At 56.6% G+C, this 19,346-nt stretch overlaps 2 protein-coding genes across 3 annotated transcripts; one reads left to right on the top strand and one right to left on the bottom strand.

Moving 5' to 3' along the window:
- Positions 1 to 720: 720 nt before the first annotated feature.
- Positions 721 to 5,508, bottom strand: PGF (placental growth factor). 2 transcript variants are annotated; one of them, XM_065755694.1, is made up of 7 exons: positions 5,426 to 5,508; positions 5,280 to 5,319; positions 4,714 to 4,910; positions 3,482 to 3,573; positions 2,302 to 2,331; positions 2,154 to 2,216; positions 721 to 1,462 (listed from the first exon to the last, which is right to left on the bottom strand). In XM_065755694.1, the coding sequence occupies exons 1-7, from the start codon at positions 5,489 to 5,491 to the stop codon at positions 1,441 to 1,443; spliced, it is 510 nt and encodes a 169-aa protein (XP_065611766.1). In that variant the 5' UTR covers positions 5,492 to 5,508; the 3' UTR covers positions 721 to 1,440. The 2 variants fall into 2 exon arrangements, with proteins under 2 accessions (XP_065611766.1, XP_065611767.1); XM_065755695.1 differs by having other exon boundaries at positions 2,197 to 2,216.
- Positions 5,509 to 13,060: 7,552 nt separating this feature from the next.
- On the top strand, positions 13,061 to 18,501 carry EIF2B2 (eukaryotic translation initiation factor 2B subunit beta). The gene is made up of 8 exons (XM_065752447.1): positions 13,061 to 13,248; positions 13,877 to 13,997; positions 14,553 to 14,701; positions 15,103 to 15,266; positions 15,540 to 15,635; positions 16,209 to 16,346; positions 17,052 to 17,118; positions 18,042 to 18,501. Exons 1-8 carry the CDS (start codon positions 13,086 to 13,088, stop codon positions 18,197 to 18,199), a joined length of 1,056 nt encoding a protein of 351 aa, XP_065608519.1. The 5' UTR covers positions 13,061 to 13,085; the 3' UTR covers positions 18,200 to 18,501.
- Positions 18,502 to 19,346: the final 845 nt, after the last annotated feature.

The following is a 19,346-nucleotide window of genomic DNA, read 5'->3' as shown; positions in this document are numbered from 1 at the left end:
GCTCCCGCTGCTCACGGCCCCTCCTGCCCAGCTGAAGGGGCACGCAGCACAGCGAGCTGCCCACCCCACGGCCCCACCTAGCACTCTCAGCCCAGGTGAGGCTGCCCCAAACGCTCTGGTTGCCCAGCGCTGGATAAGCCATGTCTCTCCTCAGCTGAGCACAGCAGCTGAGCCATCACAGCCCTGCTTCAGCTCTGCAGTAATACACCCCAGCTGTGGCTTTTTAGGGGGTACCAGAAGCCGAGTGAGGCCCAGAGTCAGTCATGAAGAGGTTGGCTGGATGCAGGATTGAGCCTAGGGACCTCTATGCCATTGGTTCCCCGCTTTGTCCATAGGGTCTTTTCATTGCTGGAGGGTACAGAAGAGCACAGAATGCACGTAGCAGCCAGATCCAGCACTGGGAAGTGGTATGAAGGAGCCCCAGGGGCAGTGCTTGAGGTGAGCTGTCCCTGGGCCTGGCTGAGCTGCAGTGGCCATCATGGCCCTAGGGAGGAGCCCCTAAGCATTTTCTTCACTACTGGGGCAAGCAGAAAATGAGAGCCTGTAGCTCCTCAGACACGGGAATACAGCCCCCTGCCCATCCCAGGGTGTTCCCAATAACAGATGGTATCACTATGCCAGCTGAATGGGGCACATTTCCCAGGTAAGAAAGTCCATGGGCAGCGTGCCCCAGCACCAGCCCCACCAGAGCCTGCTGGCCAGCAGGACAGCAAGATGAGACCAGCCCTCAACAAAACAGAGGGAGGCAGAGCAGGACCACACCAGGGGTGGAACAAGTGTTAAAGAGCTGAGACCACCAGCCTGCCTCCAGCCTGGGCCCTCCAGCTGCTGCAAAGGAGAGGAGCTCTCACCCACGCAGCTCTTGGGTCTGCCCCCAGCTTTTATTCAGAAGGGCAAGGCTGGGGATGTGGCTGTGGGTACAGGAAGGGTCTGCAGCACCCTAATTCCTCCCTGTGCCTACCAGAAGGGCTTGCCAAGCTGCCCTCCCTCCTCAGACACCCTTCTGGGCTGCACCTTGCCCAGGCTGAAACCCACCCCAGTGTGCTCCCTCCCCTCTGGCTGCAGGATACAGTAGTTCTGTGGTTCCAGCCAGCCCTGCTCATCCCCACTCCGCATTGTGCCCAGCTCCAGCAGCATGCCCACAGCTCTGTTCCTTGCAGCCCCAGGATGCCCTCCAACACCAGTTTGCAGCTCCAGCTCCTCATCCTCCTTTCTGGGTCCTTTAGTCCTGCTGCAACCAGTGCAGATGTGGAAAAAGAGAGTCCTTGGCTCCAGGATATGCTTCCACTCAAGCCAAGCAAGAATCTCGTCGGCTCCTTCCTGCTGCAGTCCTGTTCCCCCAGCACTGTCACTCCAAGGGGCTCAGCACCACACGTCCCCACACCGGGCAGAAGTGCTCAAGCTCCAGAGGCAGGAGTGAGGCCAGGGGCAGAGCGGAGGCTACCTGCGTGGTGTGTCACATCTGCAAGGGGAGCACAGCACAGGATGAGCACCACCAGGCTCTGCAGTACCAGGACCATCTCCTGCCCCTCAACCCTCCCCATGCTGAGCCCCAACACCAAACTGCGGGAAGAGACCATGAGAAGTGGGGTTTCACGGCAAAGAAAGGGCTGTGGGGCTGTAGGTGCTAGCAGGGCACTGAGCAGCACACTTCAGACAGAGCAGGGAACAAATATAGCAGCAAAGTGCCAGCAGCAGGCTCATCCCCAGGAAGTGCTTGCTCTGCAACCCCAGCAGGCCGTTTGCAAGAGTCAGCAGGACACAGCGAGGGTAAGGACAGGAGTAACCCAAACAGCGGCTGGCCAAGGACTGCAGTAAGGACACAGCTGGCAGCAGGATGAGACTGGAACTGAAAATTCACACATCAAGAACTCAGCCTGGTCTGTACAGGTGATATAGCTGTATGCAACCAAGCCACTGCTCCATCCACCCAGCCCTGCCCTAGGTGGGACCAGCCAGCTTCAAGCACCTCTGGCCAGAGGACTACCGCACACTGATTGGTCTGTGGCCCCTGTGCTGTCCCCTTTGTTCTGCTCCTTCCTGCATTTGTTCCGCTCTACTCACAGCACCAAAGACCTAACACCTGACCGCAGCTGATCCTTGCCAAGAAGTGAACCTAGAAGGCACCACCCATCCCTGCCCTGCTCACTTACAGCTCGCAGTCTTTACGTCTCTTCTTGTCTTGTCTTCTCTTACCTCGGCCCTTGAGTCTCCTCCTTCAAAAGCAAAGCAGCAGAGAGAGGCTGACGTGCAGGCACTGAGCCCACAACCCCAGCAGCTGCACGCCCCAATGCCACTTACCTGCCTGGTCTCACCAGGTCCTGCCGCGGCCTGTGGGGAGAACGGGGCAGTTATGGGGCAATGCCAGCTGGGAGCTGCCAACGCACCCCAGCATCCTTAAAACAGACCCAATGACTCCTTCCCACCTATCAACCCCTCACTGACCACAGCAGATGGGGGACAGTAAACTCAGTGACAACCCTGAGCTTCAGCAGTGGTTGGCTGACACCAGCCACAGCATCCTTGGCTCAAGCATCCCCTATAGGAGCCACAGCTAGGCTCCATCCATCGCATTTACATTGAACTTAATGAGGGGAGCAACGTAAAAGTGCTGAAGGGTGCTTGATGAGAAGACAAAAGGCTGTGCAGGTGCGAGACAGACGTGAAGCCAGAATGCACACTTGTCAGTGCCGCCCCAGGAATCACCCCGTGTAGGGAAACCACAACGGGTTCAGGAAATTCCCTCACAGAACACAGCTGGAAGCAGGGGGAAGTCACACACGTGCCTCTTCCCGCTCCTTACGCATCCACTGACAAACAGCTCCAGAGTCAGCACAGAGTGGGATAGCCCCTGGGCCTGCTCCAGCATCACTGCCTGCACTGCTGTGGGGGAATACTGGCACAGGATCCTTGCACTCTTCCAGACAAGGCTCATGCTGCCCAGCAGGACACACTCCCCACTTTTCGCAACACTCCTCCACTGAGGCCAAAGGGCAGTGACCCACTGCAGTTAACTTCATGCCAGGCTGACAGGCGGTGCTGAGCAACTGTCCCAGGTAAGCGCTGCACGCCCTTGCTAGATTGGTGCCACGCAATTAAGCTCAGATGTAAACCCTAAATCCCCATCCTCGGATCAGGCAGCCTGCCCAAAAGGGAGATGCAAGACTCAGCCTTTTGGCCTACAGTCACGCTCAGTTGTGCCAAGTCACAGAGCATCCTCCCAAGCCGTGGGTGCGGTGCTCCAGAGCAGCACACAGGGCTGTGACAAGGCAGGTGTGGGAATGGGGCACAGATGCCACAAGTCACCAAGTGCTCAGTGCCTGATTTGGAGGCACCACACCCCTGGGTTGCAGGGAATGTGCTGCAGAGACATAGTGCAGTGTGGGGCCACGAGCTCCAACAAAATCCAGCATGTCCCCATGCCTCATGGAGGGGTGGCATGTGGGCTGGCAGAGCCTCAGCAGCACAGAGTGAGCCCTACCTGCACTCGCACTGCTTGTGCTCAGTGAACGACATCTCCACATACGGTGCCTCCGCATAGGGTGCCTCCCCGTTGGGCTTTATCTTCACAAGCTGAAAGGAACAAAGGTTACTTCCTAGCACACAGTCAAGGCACCATTTCTCCACCTCCACTCAGTGCAGGACAATGACCACCCCAGCACATCGGCCAGGCATGGGGCAAGCCCTCTGCTCAGCACAAGGGCCTCCAGCCCTGCAGGCAGCAGCCCCAGCTGGGCTGTGGCACTGAAGGCTCTAACAGCTCCTTGTGCCTTTGGGGCTGTATTAAGGATCCTGCTGGGATTTTCCAACCTGAGAGCAGATATTCTATCTTCACAAAGATCTTTCACACATTCGACCACTTTGCATCTTCCCATCTCTCCCTGACCACTTTTACAGACTGTTTCCACTGCTGCCATTCCTCCCACCAGACCAGGCCAACAGCCCATACAGTGATGCCTCTTGTCCTGGGAGTACAGGATTTGCCCTGCTACATGTCAGCCTGCAGAGAAGCCAGGGGGTCAGCAGAAACCCAGGGGCTTCTCTGGGAATGTTCAGCTGTGCTGCGACCCACACTGATCCTGTGCACTGCAGCTGGATGCCTCCTGTGGAGGGAAGCCCGGAAAGGGCTCGGGACACCACCTCTTGCCCGTTTCAAACTTTTGTTCTAATTAAGATTAGTTTCTGTTATTTTTTTCCAACTCCCCTCCTGCCTTTTTATGTGCTTTCAGTCCTTCACCCACAGAGCAGCAGCAGCAAGCACACTGACCACCAGCAGTGCAGTGTGGGTGCTGCAGAGCTGCTCAGCTCACCACGCACACAGCCACAGCCTCTTTGTGCTCACCCTGCCCATCCCGCGTCTGCTGCCCCCGGCACACGGGAGCAGCCACGCTGCCGGCAATTCGCTGCCATCCCCACTGGCAGGATTGCAAGCTGCAAGGACACCCCAGCCCCACAGGGATGCAGAAAGGTGGCGGCAGCAGTTCTTGCTATGGACCACGCACTTGTGGAGAGGACAGGGAAGGGGGAGGGAGAGAGGTCTGTGCCACCAGAGATCCCACCCGACCTAAGGGACGAGCCCACAGAACAGGCGGACGGACCCCTCTGGCTGGGCATGTGTGCAGGTAACCTACAGCACCGTGAGGATGGGAGGCCGCGAGTGCAAAGCTTTCCAGGAGCCCCTCACCAGCCCCGGCCCCACGGGACGCTGCTCACCTGCACGGTGACCGTGCTGGTCTGCACGGGAACGCAGCGCAGCCCCTCATCACCACAGCAGCCCCCGCAGCGCTGCAGGGAGACGCAGGAGGGCCTGAAGATGTACTCCACCTCGTTGGGAAACTCGGTAATGATATCCACTAGCTGCTCCCGAGGCCGGCAGAAGCTACGGTTCCAGATCTCCTTAAAGGTCAGGACTGCAAGAGACCGGGGGGCTCTAAGGGGTCCCCCGGGGAAGCGGATCCCCAGCCGAGCCCCGCAGCGCTGTCCCCATCGCAGGGCGGGTTGCGGAGGATGCCCCAGTGCCCTCAAAGAGTCCAGCGCTGCGCTGCTGCGGGGCTCGCACAGCCACGCGTCGCCCCGCCCGCTTCCCCGCCGGTTCTCCCCGGTTCCGTTCCCGAGGAGCCGCTCTCCCGGGGCAGAGCCGCGCTGCGCCGTCCCGTAGCACTGCCCGGAGCCGCAGTACCGCTCCGGGGGCGTCGCCGCAGGCCGTGGGGCCGCGAGACGGCGACCCTGGAGCCAGGAAACCTCCCGCAGCCCCGCACCGCCGTCCGCTGCCGACTCACCGGGCGCCTCGGCGCTGGCTGTCCCCCGCGCCTCCGGGGCCTGCAGGGAGGGAAAGGCGGGCGCTGTAAGGACCGCCGGCTCCCAGCCCCGGGCAGCGGCCCCGCTCCGACCCCCCCACCCCCCGCTCCTCCCTCCCGGTTCTCACCGGGGCGGGCGGTGCTCCCAGCGCCCCGGCCAGCAGCAGCCGCAAGAAGGCTCCGAGCAGCCGCATCGCCGCCCCGACCCCGACTCAGTGCCACCGCCTCCTCCCCGCCGCCCCCCGCATGCCAGCCCGCTCCGTCGCCGCCGGGCCATGGGAGCGCGTCCCGCTCCGCCGCCCCTATTTCACCGCCGCTGTCCCGCTCCGCCCCTGCCCGCCCCGGCCCCGGGGAGGAGCAGGTGCCCGACCCCGGAGGACGCGGGAACGGCCGTGTCCGCGGAGAGATGGGGCCGCCCCCCGCCCCACTGCTGGAGCCCGGGACGGATCCCGGCCCAAACCCCGGCGCCGAGGTCCGTTCGACACGCGGTGGACGGGGAGGTGCGGGCAGCGGGTGCCGGGCCGGCGGGGAGCGGCCCCGTGGCTGCGGAGCGGCTCCGTGCAGGGGGCCGGGGGCGGCCGGCCCAAACCCCGCTGCCGAGGTTAAACCCGGAGGAGCTCTGTGGCCTTTTCTGTGCTATTTTTAAGCTCCGGTGGCCAGGAAAGCTGTGGCTGCCGGAGGTGGGAGGGAGCAGATGCCAGAGGGGAACACGATCCCCGTGGGCTGCGGGTCTTGGGTAAGGATGGGCTCTGTGTCCCAACCGGGCCTCGTGTCCTTGCTTCCTGGGGGGCAGCAGGGCTGCGGGGGCTCCTGGCCCTCCTCCGTTTGGGGTCCATCCTTGCGCTGCTGTGGCACGTCCCAGCCACACGTGCTCCATCCCCAAGACGGTGGTGGTGGCTCAGATGTCAGTGGGCACCAGGCTCCAGCCGGACCCCTGCGTGCTGGTACCACTGAGTGCATGAGGAAGGTACTGGCACTGAGCAGGGAGGTGCTGCAGAGATAAGCGTGCAGAGAGCTCAAGGGGCCGCGTGCGCTGCAGCGCTGCAGTCCATCACTCAGCAGCACAGCAGCTGCTCAGGGCCGCTGCAGAGGTGCTCAGCGCCTGCTGGAGCTCCTGTGCCCTTACAGGAGCAGGTGCCGTCCCTGTGCAGTGCCCTCTGCCTGTGCTTCCCACTGCTGCCCTACTGCACCTCTGAGCCAAGGGCACCCTGCTGCCACATGGATGGCTTTGAGGTGGGGGGGAAGGGAGTGCTTCCCCCTGCCATGAGCAGGAGCTGCCGCCGTTCAGAGGGCAGAGCAGTGTTATTGCAGAGGTCGTCACCACACGGGGCCTCCAGGGCTGCCCTCCTGTCCTTGCAGGAAGGTCTTCTGGGGCCACCCCTCAGACACAAGGCCGCGCTGGTGCTAGAGCAAAGGGCTCTCCCCGGGGCCATGTGGCTGGAAGGGGGGGACCAGCCCTTCACTGTGAGGGCAGTCCTGTTCCTGTTCTGAAGCTGCTTCCTCGGAGGCCTTGAGCAGAGTTTACATTCCTGAAATGAGCATCCCTGTTCTGGACAGCACAGAGTGGGGAAGCACAGGAGTGGAGAAATAATAGTTGGATGCTGGTAACCTGTGACCAGCAGCATCCTCCTGTGAGCGGGGAGCATCCAGCAGGGCCCAGCCACAGGACAGTGCCTGGGGACAGTGCTATAACTGCACCCTGCTATCCGGCACACAGCCTCCTCAAAGCTCTGGAGCCACAGACCTTGGGAACAGGGCTCAGCGACTGGATGGGGGCTCATGGAGACATTTCCTGACAGGGCAGATGTAGCAGCCACAGGCCAAGAGCTTTGACTCCAGTATGTCACAGTACATCCGTGCCACCTTCCTGCTCTGTTAGCAAAACTTCACCCCACTGCGCAGAATCTTCCTTGCCACAGCCCCATGCTGGGATCAACATCTCCCATGGGAGTCTTTGCCCCTGCAAAATCTCAGGTGAAAACAGCCCAAACAAACATCTCCATGTCCTTGTGAAGCTGACTGTCTCCAGGCCCTCCTGCGTCACCCACTGAGCCCTCAGAAAACACCCTGGAAACCTCAGCTCCGTATTTTTGTGCTGCGACTATTTCTGGCCCCACTGTGGGTCAGACCAGAGCCCCACATGGTGCAGTGCCTCAGCCTGTGGCACAGAACCCCACCACAATGGGACCCCCATGGCCACACGTCACAGGGATGTGACACACTGCGCTCCTGGATTGCCAGTGTTTCTCCCGAGGGAACCAGCCTGTGGACACCTGGGCCCCACAGTACTCCCCAGAGCTCGGCCAGGTCCGGCCTCCCATGCCTGGCCGCAGGCAGCCCTGCAATTTCTCCTCCCATCCCAGGTGTGCAGGGGATGTGTGTGCTGAGCAGCAGGCTGACAATAGGGGGAAATGGGCCGTGCTGCGCACCCCGAACACTGTGGCTGTTGTTGCTGCCTGAGGCAGGCGGAAGCGGCTGCCCTTAGTCAGCCCCGGCTGCACGTGGCAGGAACTCTGCTATTTATTTTGGTTCCTCGGGATGGACCTGGGCTCCCTCGGGACCCTTGGCCTCTCTGTAGGGCTGCCGAGGCTGCAGACACCTGATGGCTGCACTGTGCTGGCAGAACGGCAGGGCTCAGCACACAGGCTGTCTGTAGTGCTAGGCCCTGGGCTGGCCACAGGGACACCAGGGCTGCTCCAGAGCACTGGGGGCACAAGACCCACATGAGGGCAATCCCAGCAATGGAGCCACACTGAAGTCCCTCTGGAGATTTAAGGGGAGATGCCATCAGCAAGCAGCAATCCTGAGTCCCAGTGCCCTGAGCCGGTGGGCAGGCACTGCTCAGCTCAGCATCTCACACTAAGCATGAACCTCATTTGGCACTGAGGCCAAGCCCCATTCCCACAGAGGCAAAACTGTGGGCAAGGTGATGCTGGCAGCAGGGAGGGCTAATGCCAGCTGGCCATCTCCCAGCCCGGCCATGACACGGCGGCATCAGGGCAGAGCTCAGCAGCCAGCGGGGAAGTCACGGAGAGCACATCGTGCCGGCCAGCTGGCGGGGACACACTGGGATGCGGTGTTTGCAGAAGCAGGGTGAGGCTCAGGGAGCTGAACCACAGCACCAAGCATACGTGGGTGCCTACAGGTAAATGCTGCCTCAGCAGCTTCCCAGACTGAGCCTCCATGGGATGTGCAATCACTGTACCCAGGCAGATGCCCCCTGTGCCGGGCTGCTGAGTACCCCCTGTCCTGCACACATAGCTGCTGGCTGGGAGCAGCCCTCCAGGAGAGCAGGGCTGGATGAGAGCTGGAGGTGACTTTCCACTAGAGAACAAGGCTCTTTCTGTGCACATCTCCCCTCAGGACACACCATTCAGGCTTCCATCAGCCCTGGGACAAAGGTAGTGGGAGTTTAAGGGAGAGGAGCGGTGCACGTGCTGGCCTTGCTGTGTGCCTCTGCCCGCCATCTCCCGGTGCAGTGGCCGGGGCTGCCAGGCATTCTCTCCTGCCAAACGAATGCGATCCACGCCCAGCCCAGAGCTTCTGGCTGCTTATCATGTGGATGCAGTTCTCCTGCTTTTAGCTGTCATAATATTGACACAAAGCAAAATAATAGTGACGGCAAGTCTATGTCTGGCTCTGGAAGGCAAACACACGAGGAGAGGGGGAGCAGCAGGCTTGCTATTGTGCCGAGTGGGCAGCAGCCGGGGCTGCTCCCAACCTCTGCTCACAGCACCAGCACAGCAGTGGGATGTGGGGATGGCGTGCGCGGGCTCTGCACTCAGCTCACCCCAACAGGAGTGAACGTGTGCATCAGCAGGGCCTCGTCCCCGAGCCCTTCCCAGAGCGTGGGTGGAGGGGTGGCTCATCTCTCTCTTTCCCTGAAACCTGGCAGCCGCTGAATAGCTCGCATCACCCGCGGCAGACAATGAGTAAAGCAAGCCCGGCGGCCAGCTGCAAAGCGAGGAGCGCGTGAGCAGAGGAACTGCGCAGAGCTGGCCGGTGACCAGGAAGCAGCCCAGACTGCTGGTGTCACGGACCCTCAGTGACCGCAAAGCAGCTAGGATGCACTTTGTCTCCCCTGAAGCTCGGCTTCCTGGAGCAGTGGCGGTGATGCCAGGTTTGCTCGGGGACTCCCCTGAGCTCATCCAGGAGGGATGCACATCGGCAAACCCCAGCACCGCTTCCTCCTCGGCCCAGCCAGCCTGCTGTGCGCCCTCCGAGCAGGGACGGGGCCCAGCCACCACCTGCGTGGTGCCAGCCAGCATTCTGTTCTGCTCTTCTTAGCACTGAGCAACACCGATACCTTTTCTGTCTACAAAGGCCCGACGCACCGGTTGTGGTGCTGGGGCCAGCATCCTCTGACCATCCCTGCACCGTGCTCCCTCATTCCCCTCTCAAGCTTGTTTTCCTACATGACAGCCAGCTTCCCACATTTCCTTCACTCTTCCTGATCAGCCTGGCCTTTGAACTTGGACACTCCAACTGTCAGCATCCAAAGCAGGCATCTGGAATAGTGTCAGAGTAACGAGTTGATGAGTGGGGCTCCCTGCCCAGCACAGGCACTGCAGTGCCAGCTTCCTGGGCCTTCTCTCTTGTCCCCAGGGTCACAGCCCAGCCTGTGCAGCCCACTGGGGGCACAAGCGTGGGCTGCTTCCACAACAAAGTCTAGAAAAACCCTGTGACTTCCCAGCCTCGGCCTCTATTTTAAGGTTCTGTGAAGGAGGGGTGCAAGTGGCAGACGTGCTGGCAGAAGAGATGATCCTGGGACCGGATTCAGAACCGCCTACTTGTTTTCCTGAGGGATCAAGGACTATGTCAGCATCTCCAAGCCTGCCTGTGGGCACCATGCTGATGCGAGGGTGAGCCGTCAGCTCTTTGTCGGGCAGAAGCTGGCGTACATGCACGCGAGCTGCTGAGCAGTGACGTGTACCCAGCCCTTTGCTAACCCAAAGCACTGAGCTGGTCTGTTACCCAACCTTCAGAGCACCCCCAGCGAACCCCGCCTGTTTCTTGCTGTCCACTCCAATCATGCTTCCCTAGGGATGATGGCTTCATGGTGCAGTTGTTGCCAGGCTCATCTGCAAAGAGCAGCAGAACACCTCCTGGTACCTGCAGAGTCAGCCATGAATCTCAAGCATGTTAACACTGCCGATGACTCAGGCCACGTCTTCGTGCTCCTCCAGACGCACAGAGCTGAGTTTCCCAGCTGTTCACATACCTGTTTTTGATCATCAGCTATTTGTTTGGGGGTTTTGACTTCTTTTCCTGGAAGCTGAAGTATTCACCATGTGCTCAGCACTTGGATCAGCCTATCGTTTGCAGTTTCTCTGCTTTCTATGTGACACAATTTCTTGCCAGTAACTAGCAGAAAGCACCGGTTTGGGTTCCCCCAGCCCTTCAACAGAATCTCTCCTGTTTCATTACAGCTCTGCCTCTGCGACCGCACAGCCATGTCTGTCACTGTGGCTGTCACAGCTGCTGGCTGGGGCTGTTCCCTTTGAACATGGGGCAGGGACACTGCTCTGAGGAACCCATCTCCTCAGGCTGTGGTTTGTGTTGCCCCTGCTGCCTCGTGTCTTGCAGTCCTCAACTGCTCCTCTGCCACTTGTGCCTGAAAGAACCTTCAGCACCCAGCAGTCATTCTACGCTCCTTTTCCCCGTGTCGCCTATCCAGCTGGTACAATCACTGCTGCGCAGATAGCTGCCTTGTTATTCCTACTGGGCTGCGTCTGCTGGCTCTCACATGCTGCCTCCTTCCCTTCATCTGTGCTGAGCATGAGCAGCTCACTTTCCTTATCCGGGTGTTACAGACGAGTCCAATTACTAGAGTTCAGCAAACTCCAATTCCCCTCCCTGGCATTTCATCCAGCCCACTTGATCCGCAGAGTTTCTAATCCAAACAGCCTCCTAGCACACGATGTTCCAGTGCTCCCAGACTCTACCCAGCCTCTGTGCTGCCTTCTCCTCCCTCGCACCAGCACTCAGGGGATTGCATTCAACCCCTAGGGAAAGATAAACGCAGAATTCACCAGGCAGAATGAAAACAGTGTCTCCAGTCACCACTCCTAAGAATCCTGAATACCCTGAGTTGGAATGGACCCACAAGGATCACCGAGCTCAACTCCTGGCTCCCAACCAGGGCCACCCAAAATTCAAACCCTACATCTCAGGGCCATGACCACAGCCCTAGAGAGCCTGAGGCCACACAGCGCAGAGCAGAGCATGACAACCTCTCCCCTTGCTTGGTGGCAGTGCTGGGCCTAGTACACCCCACTGTGCAGTTGGCCCTTTGGGCTGCCAGGGCTCTCTGCTGGCTCATGCTCAGTTTGAGGTCAGTCGAAGTACCCGGAGCTCTTCCTGTGCCCTGCAGCTTCTCATCCTCCAGTCTGTATGCCAGAGGAGGGAAGGGGGTGAGACACACAGGAGGCATGACATGTAGGAAGCAGCTGGTTGCGGCACAAGAGGGGAACTGCAGAGTTAACTCCTGCTCTGGAGTGCTGCCCAGGACCCATCGAGGATCTCCCCCACTCCAGTCAGTGAGACAGCAAGATGTTACCAGGTATACCAGGACACTAAAGAGGTGGCACTCCAGCTGCCTCTCCAAGCGCCTCACATTGCCCCAGCTGAGGTGGTGCTGCCCCACCTTTCCCCCCTCTGGCCCATGACAGCCAGATGTCCTTCAGCCGTGGTCCTGCCAAGCAGCCAGAGCCTGGTGTGTGCCTTTCATCCCTCCAGAGAAAGGCAGCTTCTGACTCGGCTCAGATACCAAGGCCGCAGGCTAACCGCTCCCAAATACCCATTCAGAGGCTTTCATTCATGAAATACAGGGCAGCGGGCTGAAGGCAGGACTCTGGCCCCCGAGGGACGCAGGGCTGGCAGCTGCCCTCGGCAGGCAGCGGTGGCAGTGCCCGGTGGGACGTGCTGCGGGGAACGAGCAGTGTGAGCACGGAGCTCACCAACCCTGCAGCCTGGCAAGGGCTGAGAAGAAACTGCCCTGCAACGGCTCCTGGGAGCGGAGCAGGGAATGTAAACAGCCCGGCATCCACACGGAGGTCATAACCTCCGGGCCGGTTTCCCTTCCCCTTGCTCCCTCCCGCCTAATCTCGGAGAGCCGCTGTGTTTACGAGCCGGATAAGTAAACAAACAAAGGAAAGCTCCAACGCAATCCATTTTTTTCCTGGCCCATTCCCCGCGTGCCCGCTCCCAGGGTGCCTGCGTGGGAGCGGTCCCCGCGTGCCGGCGCCCAGCGGCAGGCAGCGCCCGCGGCCTGGCTGCAGCGCGGCCGTGCGGAGGGGCAGCGGGCGGAACGGCGTCCTCCCGTGTGAGTGCAGCGGGCCGCTCCGGCGCAGACCCACGTGCGTGCGGGCAGCCCGCTCTGCTTCCTCAGCCCAGCACGGAGCGGCGGGACAAAGCGGCCGAGGCGCGCCGGGAAGCGGACAAGACGGAGCCGCATTCCCGCCTTATCCGTGCACTGCCAGCGGGAAGGATCAGGCCGCCGGGAGCTGCGCCCTTCCCGCCCCGTTTGCTTTGGCTCCCTGCGCCAGGAGCGCGACCCGCTCCAAAGCCAACGCCGCGGGGGGGCGGGCGGGCGGGCTCTCACTGCCGCCCGGGTCCGGGTCGCCGCCCGTCTCCCGGGCAACGAGGGCGGGAGCCCCCGTCCCGCGCCTCTCATTGGCCGCGCCGCTACGGGGCGGGAGCGGCGCCGCGGTGTCTGCCAATGGGGTGGCAGAGGAGCGGAAGCGGAAGCGCCGCCGCCGGCGGTGCGGCGGTGTCGCGGCCGCCGCCATGCCGGGTGCTGCCGAGCGCGGCTCGGAGCTGTCGGAGCAGATCGAGGCCTTCGTGTCGCGGCTGCGGGGCGGCGGGCAGAGACCGCGCTCCGAGGACACGGCGCGGCAGACGCTGTCGCTGCTGCGGAAGATCATCGCGCACGGGCGGTGGGGATGGGCCGGTGAGGGCCGGGCTGGGGCCTGGCAGGGAGCGGGCGGCAGCAAGGAGCCCCGGGAACGGTGGGGCCCGGGCCCTGAGGGTGTCTGCTGTGTGTCTGCCGTGTGCCCGCGCTGCCTGCCCACCCCGAGGCCGTCAGAGCTGTGCCCTGGGCTGGGGGCGGGCTCAGGCTTCCTTCTTCGGTCGGCTTAAACTGTTTATGTATGCCTTCCTAGCAAAAGCCTCTTGGGATGTGGGCTCCCGCTTTTAGGTAGTTAATTTCAGAGTCCTCTGAGTTTGCCATCCCGTGCGTGGGTTACGCATAAAGGCCTTTGTAAAAGCTCACTGATGTCATTCAGAGCGCTGATCATCTCACCTGCAGATGAATTTCCTCTTTTTCCCCACTCACTACTTATGATCTTTCATAAGTCCCAACTCTGCATTGTGTGCAGGTGATTCACGTCACCCAAAGATCCCACAGAGCAAACTGTGGCGTTGCTTTTTGCACGCGTCTGTACTTTGCCTTGGCGTCGTGCTGCCGGTATGAGGTATGAGCGTCTGGGTGCACGGCTGTTCTGGGGCGGATGAGCAGGTCTGACATGTGCTTGGGGCAGCTGCAGGCGGGTTGTAACCAAGGCTGTCCTCTCTTTCAGGGGAGCTGATGGATCTGATCCGGACGGAGGGCCGGCGGATGACAGCAGCACAGCCGTCCGAGACCACCGTGGGCAACATGGTGCGGCGTGTGCTGAAGGTCATTCGGGAGGAGTATGGCCGGTGAGGTGCCCCTCGTGCTCTCTCTGCCCCTCCCAGAACCCAGAGCACACTCCTGCAGAGTGTTCTGCTTTTGTGAGATCGCTTTGGTTTCTATCACCCACTTTTGTGGCATCTCCTACAGAGGGGTCCAGTACGTTTAATAATAGAGGGAAGGGCACCAGTACCAATGGACCTGCAGTTTTCAAAGCAGCTGATGACTTTTCTTCTGGTGAATGCATAAGCTCCCCTCCCCAGAGCAGTCTAGGTTCTGGCTTGGCCACTTCTCCTCATGCATCCCGAGGAGGGTTTGTTCCACTGCAGCAGTAGCTGTGAGTACTGCTCTCCACCCGCTGCATTCATATGCAACTTTGGGAAGTGCTCACTGGCAGAGCTTCAGGTGTCCTTCTGCCAGAGATGGCTAGGGAAGCTCTTTGGTGTGACATGACCCCTGCATGTGGTTTTCCTTCCTCTCCTTTCACACCCATGTGCTGTGGGGATGCTAGCTCAGTAGCTGTTTTGTGTTAGCCTCTGCCTCTGCATGCTCTTCTGAGGCTGAAGGGCTCTTTCTCTCTGCAGACTTCATGGGCGCAGTGAGGAAAGTGATCAGCAAGATTCCCTGCACAAACTTCTCACTTCTGGAGGACTGAGTGAGGATTTCAGCACTCCCTACCCTTCCCTCAGAGCGAATGTTATTGAAGCTATCAACGAGCTGCTAATAGAGCTAGGTACGGGTGGGTCTGAAATGGGTCATAAACAGAGCTCTTTATGGGATGAGGCTAATGTTTCCTTTTGCTCTTAACTGGAAAGATGACACTGAAGAACTGGGTGGTTTAATCTGAAGGAATGTGTGTAACAGGAGAAGTCTGTACTTTTTTTTGGTTCAAAGAGGCATCAAAAGCAAGGGGGTCTGCCCATGCTGTTGGTCTTCTGGGAAGTAGCTCAGGAGCATAGGGTCCAAGGGTTCAAGGGCCAGCTTCTCGCTTCCTTTCTGCTGGTGAAAAGAATGGGGAGAAAAGCTGTGTATGCTCTACCAGAATTTATAGTATCACTTCAGTAAAATATGTTACTGGAGCACTGAGTTGCTTTTCCTGGCTGCTTTTCCACTCATAGCTTCATTCTGTTACAGAGGGCACCACTGATAACATTGCCATGCAGGCACTGGAGCACATCCACTCCAATGAGGTGATCATGACCATCGGCTACTCACGCACTGTTGAAGCCTTCCTGAAGGAAGCTGCCCGCAAGCGGAAGTTCCAGGTCATCGTGGCAGAGTGTGCACCTTTCTGCCAGGTAAGGCCTGGGCTGCATTGTCACACACATTCTTGTGTCTGGAGACAAGCTGTCAGCAGAACATCTGTGCAAGGGGAACAATACAGGAATGCTTCTGCAGTTGAGAGACTGAGGACGACTTGTCCTACTCTCCGTCCTTCAGTCAGAGGACTGTATTTGTGGTCTGCTGCTTGATGTATTTGCAGTTCAGACAGGGATTGAGTGCCAGTATCTCTGCAACTGCAGTGCAGGAGCTGGGTTTCAGAGGCACAGTTATATTCTCCCTCTTTTCAGGGTCACGAAATGGCTGTCCGACTATCTAAAGAGAACATTGAAACTACTGTCATGAGTGATGCAGCTATTTTTGCTGTCATGTCTCGAGTCAACAAGGTAAGGAGGGCTTTGCTACTGGTGGGAATTCACGGCAGGTTTGATGCTTAGGCCTTCCAGATCAGCTACAGGTCCCACCCGTGATTTATGTCTTTCTTCAGCAATAGTAAAAACTGTAGTAATCCCTTTTTACAGATGGAGAGGAGATTGTGTGCAATCCCTAATAATTGTGATGACTATCAGCATAGTGATAGGATTTTCTGCCTTAGTGGCTACCAAGCTGAAAAGTTGCAAGGAACCAAGCCAGGAGGGCAATCAAGTCCCCTGCACAAGCTTACTTTGTAGGCTTGTGGCAGAACAGGGAGCACAACCCAGCTTCTGCATGGTAGTCTCTGCAGTAGAACAGATGTTTGTCCTTTAGGTTCTCTGTGCTGGCATCACTGTGCTCTTGTTGAGAGAGGAACTTAGTGGTGCAGAGCCAGTGCCAGATGAAACAGGTCGGGCATGCAGATGCCCTACAACTCCAGCTGCTGGCTGGCCACTCTGACAAACTCCATCTTATCCAGAAGGGTGTGAGCCAGGAAGCTCAGTTTGCTGTGGTGCATGCTCTCTAATGCTAATTTGTCTTTTAAGGTTATCATTGGTACAAAAACAATCCTGGCCAACGGTGCACTGATTGCTGTGAGTGGTACTCACACTCTGGCACTTGCAGCTAAACATCATTCCACGCCGCTCATCGTGTGTGCCCCCATGTTCAAGCTGTCACCCCAGGTAAGCACAGTACCTCTTCAGTACTGCACCTTCTTTAAAGAGAGATAAGGGGGTGATATTTCGCTTGTGAAAGCTTAGGGTGGACAGCACCACGTGGCCCAAGGTAGGATTGGTAGATGAATCATTCCCCCATGTAGTGCTGTTATTTCATATAGGAGATCTTCACCCAAATCTGGCACAGGTCAAGATCTCAAAGCTCTCACTGCTATGCTAAGTTCCTTGCCAAATCTGCTGAGTAGAAGGTGCACAGAGTATAGGGTTGCTACTAGATGAGTGAGCCAATGCTACTAGAGAGTGACATCACCATTCTTCTTTTTCTTCAGTGTATATTTTTAGTAGTGAAAGATCCTTTGTACCTACAAAAGCGGTAGATGGAGATGCTCTCTACTATTTCCTGTGCTCGTGTTTTCAGTGTTGTCAGATTAAGTTACATACTGAGAAGTCACGTCTCTGCTCTGGTTCCCTAGGCTTTGCAAAAGGGCAGACAGGCCACAGGAGGTTCTAGAAGCTCTGAGGAAAAACCTTTCACTCTAGATGCTGCTGAATTACTAGTGGGCATGGGTATTATGTGATTGTTGTAAACAGCCGCTTTGTTCCCTGGCAAGTCTTCTTCCACTGCTTTAGTTCTTCTAGCACCTAGGATGTTTTCTCTAGGATAATGAGGTGCTTTTCCTTTCCTTGACCTTCTTGTACTGTCTCATTCAGTTCCCTAACGAAGAAGATTCATTCCACAAATTTGTGTCACCACAGGAAGTGCTGCCATTCACAGAAGGTACTGGTCAAGCTAGTCCAGGCTGTGGTTGTTTTATGTTCGTTTGCTTGTTTGTTTGTTTAATATTTGATACAAAATGTAAATGTTAGACTGTCCTAGACCCCAAATCCTTTCCTATTATCTTAAGCAAAAAAAAAAAAAAAAATAGTGCTGAGAACCATCGCGTTTTATATATAATTTCTTTATTATAGAGAGTACAGAAAAATGTCTTTTTGGAACGCAATCCACCTTTTTGGTTTTGCTTCTGGTCTTCAATGTTTAGCAATTTACTGCTGGATGGGAGTAATGGTGCCAGACAGGTGGCCATTTCCTGTAGTACACAACAGATGGCCAACACTGAGGAGAGCTTGCTTCTCTTCCCACAGCTCGCATAACTTTTTGAAACTTTGTTATTGGATTTCAGGAAAATCCGGTACCTCTGCAGTGAGTTTTCCTCACCAGTGCCCTCTTTAGACAGATGGCAGCTCAGTCTCCCCCTTTCAGATAAGAATGTTACTTTGAATGACACGCTTTTGTGTGATAGACTTCTAACACTAATATATTAAGTTTGGCTCAGGCTTTTGTATTGGCTTTCTGAGCTTTTGTTTAGGTGGTTAATTTTGGCAGCATCAGGATTCTTATGTTCTCATTACAAATTAGCAGGCTTGCTATGAATTAGTAAATCTGTATCAGAGAAGATTTGGAGCTACTATCAGTAAAAACTACCAAGAGAGCAGAGGATGCTGCTCCATTCCAAGACTGCTGTATACTTGTAATTCTAGGCATTAGGGAGGAAGTTCAAAAGGATTCAGGATATCCCAGTAAGGACTTCAAGGTGTTGTGGGCCCTGCCAGTTTCTCCAGGAGCTCAGGGAGATGTGCAGAAGGCTAAATATACTTTCTTTGGTTTGCTTATGTCTTATACTGCTGCTCTTCACTTTTCAGGGGAGATCCTGGCAAAGATCAATGTTCACTGTCCCGTGTTTGACTATGTCCCTCCAGAGCTCATTACTCTCTTCATTTCTAACATTGGGGGTAATGCACCTTCTTACATTTACCGTCTCATGAGTGAGCTCTACCATCCAGATGACTATGAACTCTAACTCCAAGAAGCATATTACTGTCCAGACTTGTCCTGTCTTTCTCTTTAGAAAGATACAGAAGCTAACTAAAGCGGATGTTGCAAAGATGGGTTGCTGTTGGGAATTGGTAGGGAATATGTTCTGTGCAATCTTTCCTAGCAAAAAGCAACAGAAGACTCTTGTCCCGAACCATCTGCTTTGTGACGAGCCACGTGGAGCTGCTAACCAATTCTGAAACAGCAAAACATCATTTTCTGGGGCAGCTGAGCTGTTACATCAAAGTGTGCTGCAATAAAGGCTGTTTATGGTGCTCTCAGTGTTAATCATTTTCCATGTAGAATTTATTTCCTTAGCTGTCAGGAGTTTTATGAGCGCAGTGAGCTGCTTGTACTTGTGCTGCAGTAGTGAGGGTAAGGTGTGCTCTCACCTGAAATGTAATTGCCAATGACTGTGTGCTTCAAAACTGAACTTTTGGTATAACTTTCGGGCAAATTTTGTTAAGCTACTGAAATACAAATCAGCTTTTTGGAAAACACTGGAACAGAAATTCCACTCTTGAAGAAAGGCAGACTTCAGAAATCCTGTCAGCAAGTATGTTCGCTTCTGGATCAGAAGGCAGAGCTCAACTTCTTGCTTTACTTCTTTTAGTCTGAGGGCCTTCCCTCTCCCTTACTACTGGGTGACTAATTATTCTTCTTGGGTGGACATCTTGTCTCTTTCTGAAAATTCTTTTTGTGAGGGGCAGCATAGACAGTCTTAGAAATCTCAGGCTCTTGCGGAGTGGTCAGATCGTCTCTTAGTCCCTTTTATCAAGATATGCTATTATACTACAGCACTGTTGAGGCACTGAAGAAGCTTCCACTCCTTGTTTTGTTTTTGAAACAGCAAATGTCAATACCTGATTTGTTTTGAAATTGCTTTTTTACAGAGAACGAGGATACCAGTGATTAAAGAAAAAGATGTCTTTTACTGTTCTAAAATAACCATCTCTAGCTTAGAATGTGATACAAAATAGAACGAACTTGTGGGGAAAAAAAACCATCTGCCTACTGCAAGAAATGCGATGAGCTGTTTAGTTGTTTCTGTACACTGAGAGAGTGGGGCTACCTACAGTAGGATTTAGAAATCACTCACTCAAGAATGCAGACTGCAGGGAGGTGGGAGAAAA

This window comes from Cyrtonyx montezumae, unplaced genomic scaffold (assembly GCF_038088225.1).
Source record: "Cyrtonyx montezumae isolate F1298 unplaced genomic scaffold, pur_monq_1.0 scaffold_10, whole genome shotgun sequence".
Classification (NCBI taxonomy): domain Eukaryota; kingdom Metazoa; phylum Chordata; class Aves; order Galliformes; family Odontophoridae; genus Cyrtonyx; species Cyrtonyx montezumae.
The sequence above is the reverse complement of the archived record's forward strand: the minus strand, read 5'-3'. Positions and strand labels throughout refer to the sequence as shown.

Excerpts from the sequence above, each read along its gene's own strand:
- EIF2B2 (XM_065752447.1), top strand. The coding sequence starts at position 13,086 with ATGCCGGGTGCTGCCGAGCGCGGCTCGGAGCTGTCGGAGCAGATCGAG. Across the intron at positions 13,998-14,552 it reads ATTCGGGAGGAGTATGGCCG|ACTTCATGGGCGCAGTGAGG; the intron begins GTGAGGTGCCCC and ends TTCTCTCTGCAG. Across the intron at positions 15,267-15,539 it reads AGTGTGCACCTTTCTGCCAG|GGTCACGAAATGGCTGTCCG; the intron begins GTAAGGCCTGGG and ends CCCTCTTTTCAG.
- PGF (XM_065755694.1), bottom strand. The coding sequence starts at position 5,491 with ATGCGGCTGCTCGGAGCCTTCTTGCGGCTGCTGCTGGCCGGGGCGCTG. Across the intron at positions 2,217-2,301 it reads GACCTGGTGAGACCAGGCAG|GAGGAGACTCAAGGGCCGAG; the intron begins GTAAGTGGCATT and ends TTGCTTTTGAAG. Across the intron at positions 1,463-2,153 it reads AGACGTAAAGACTGCGAGCT|ATGTGACACACCACGCAGGT; the intron begins GTAAGTGAGCAG and ends CTCCCCTTGCAG.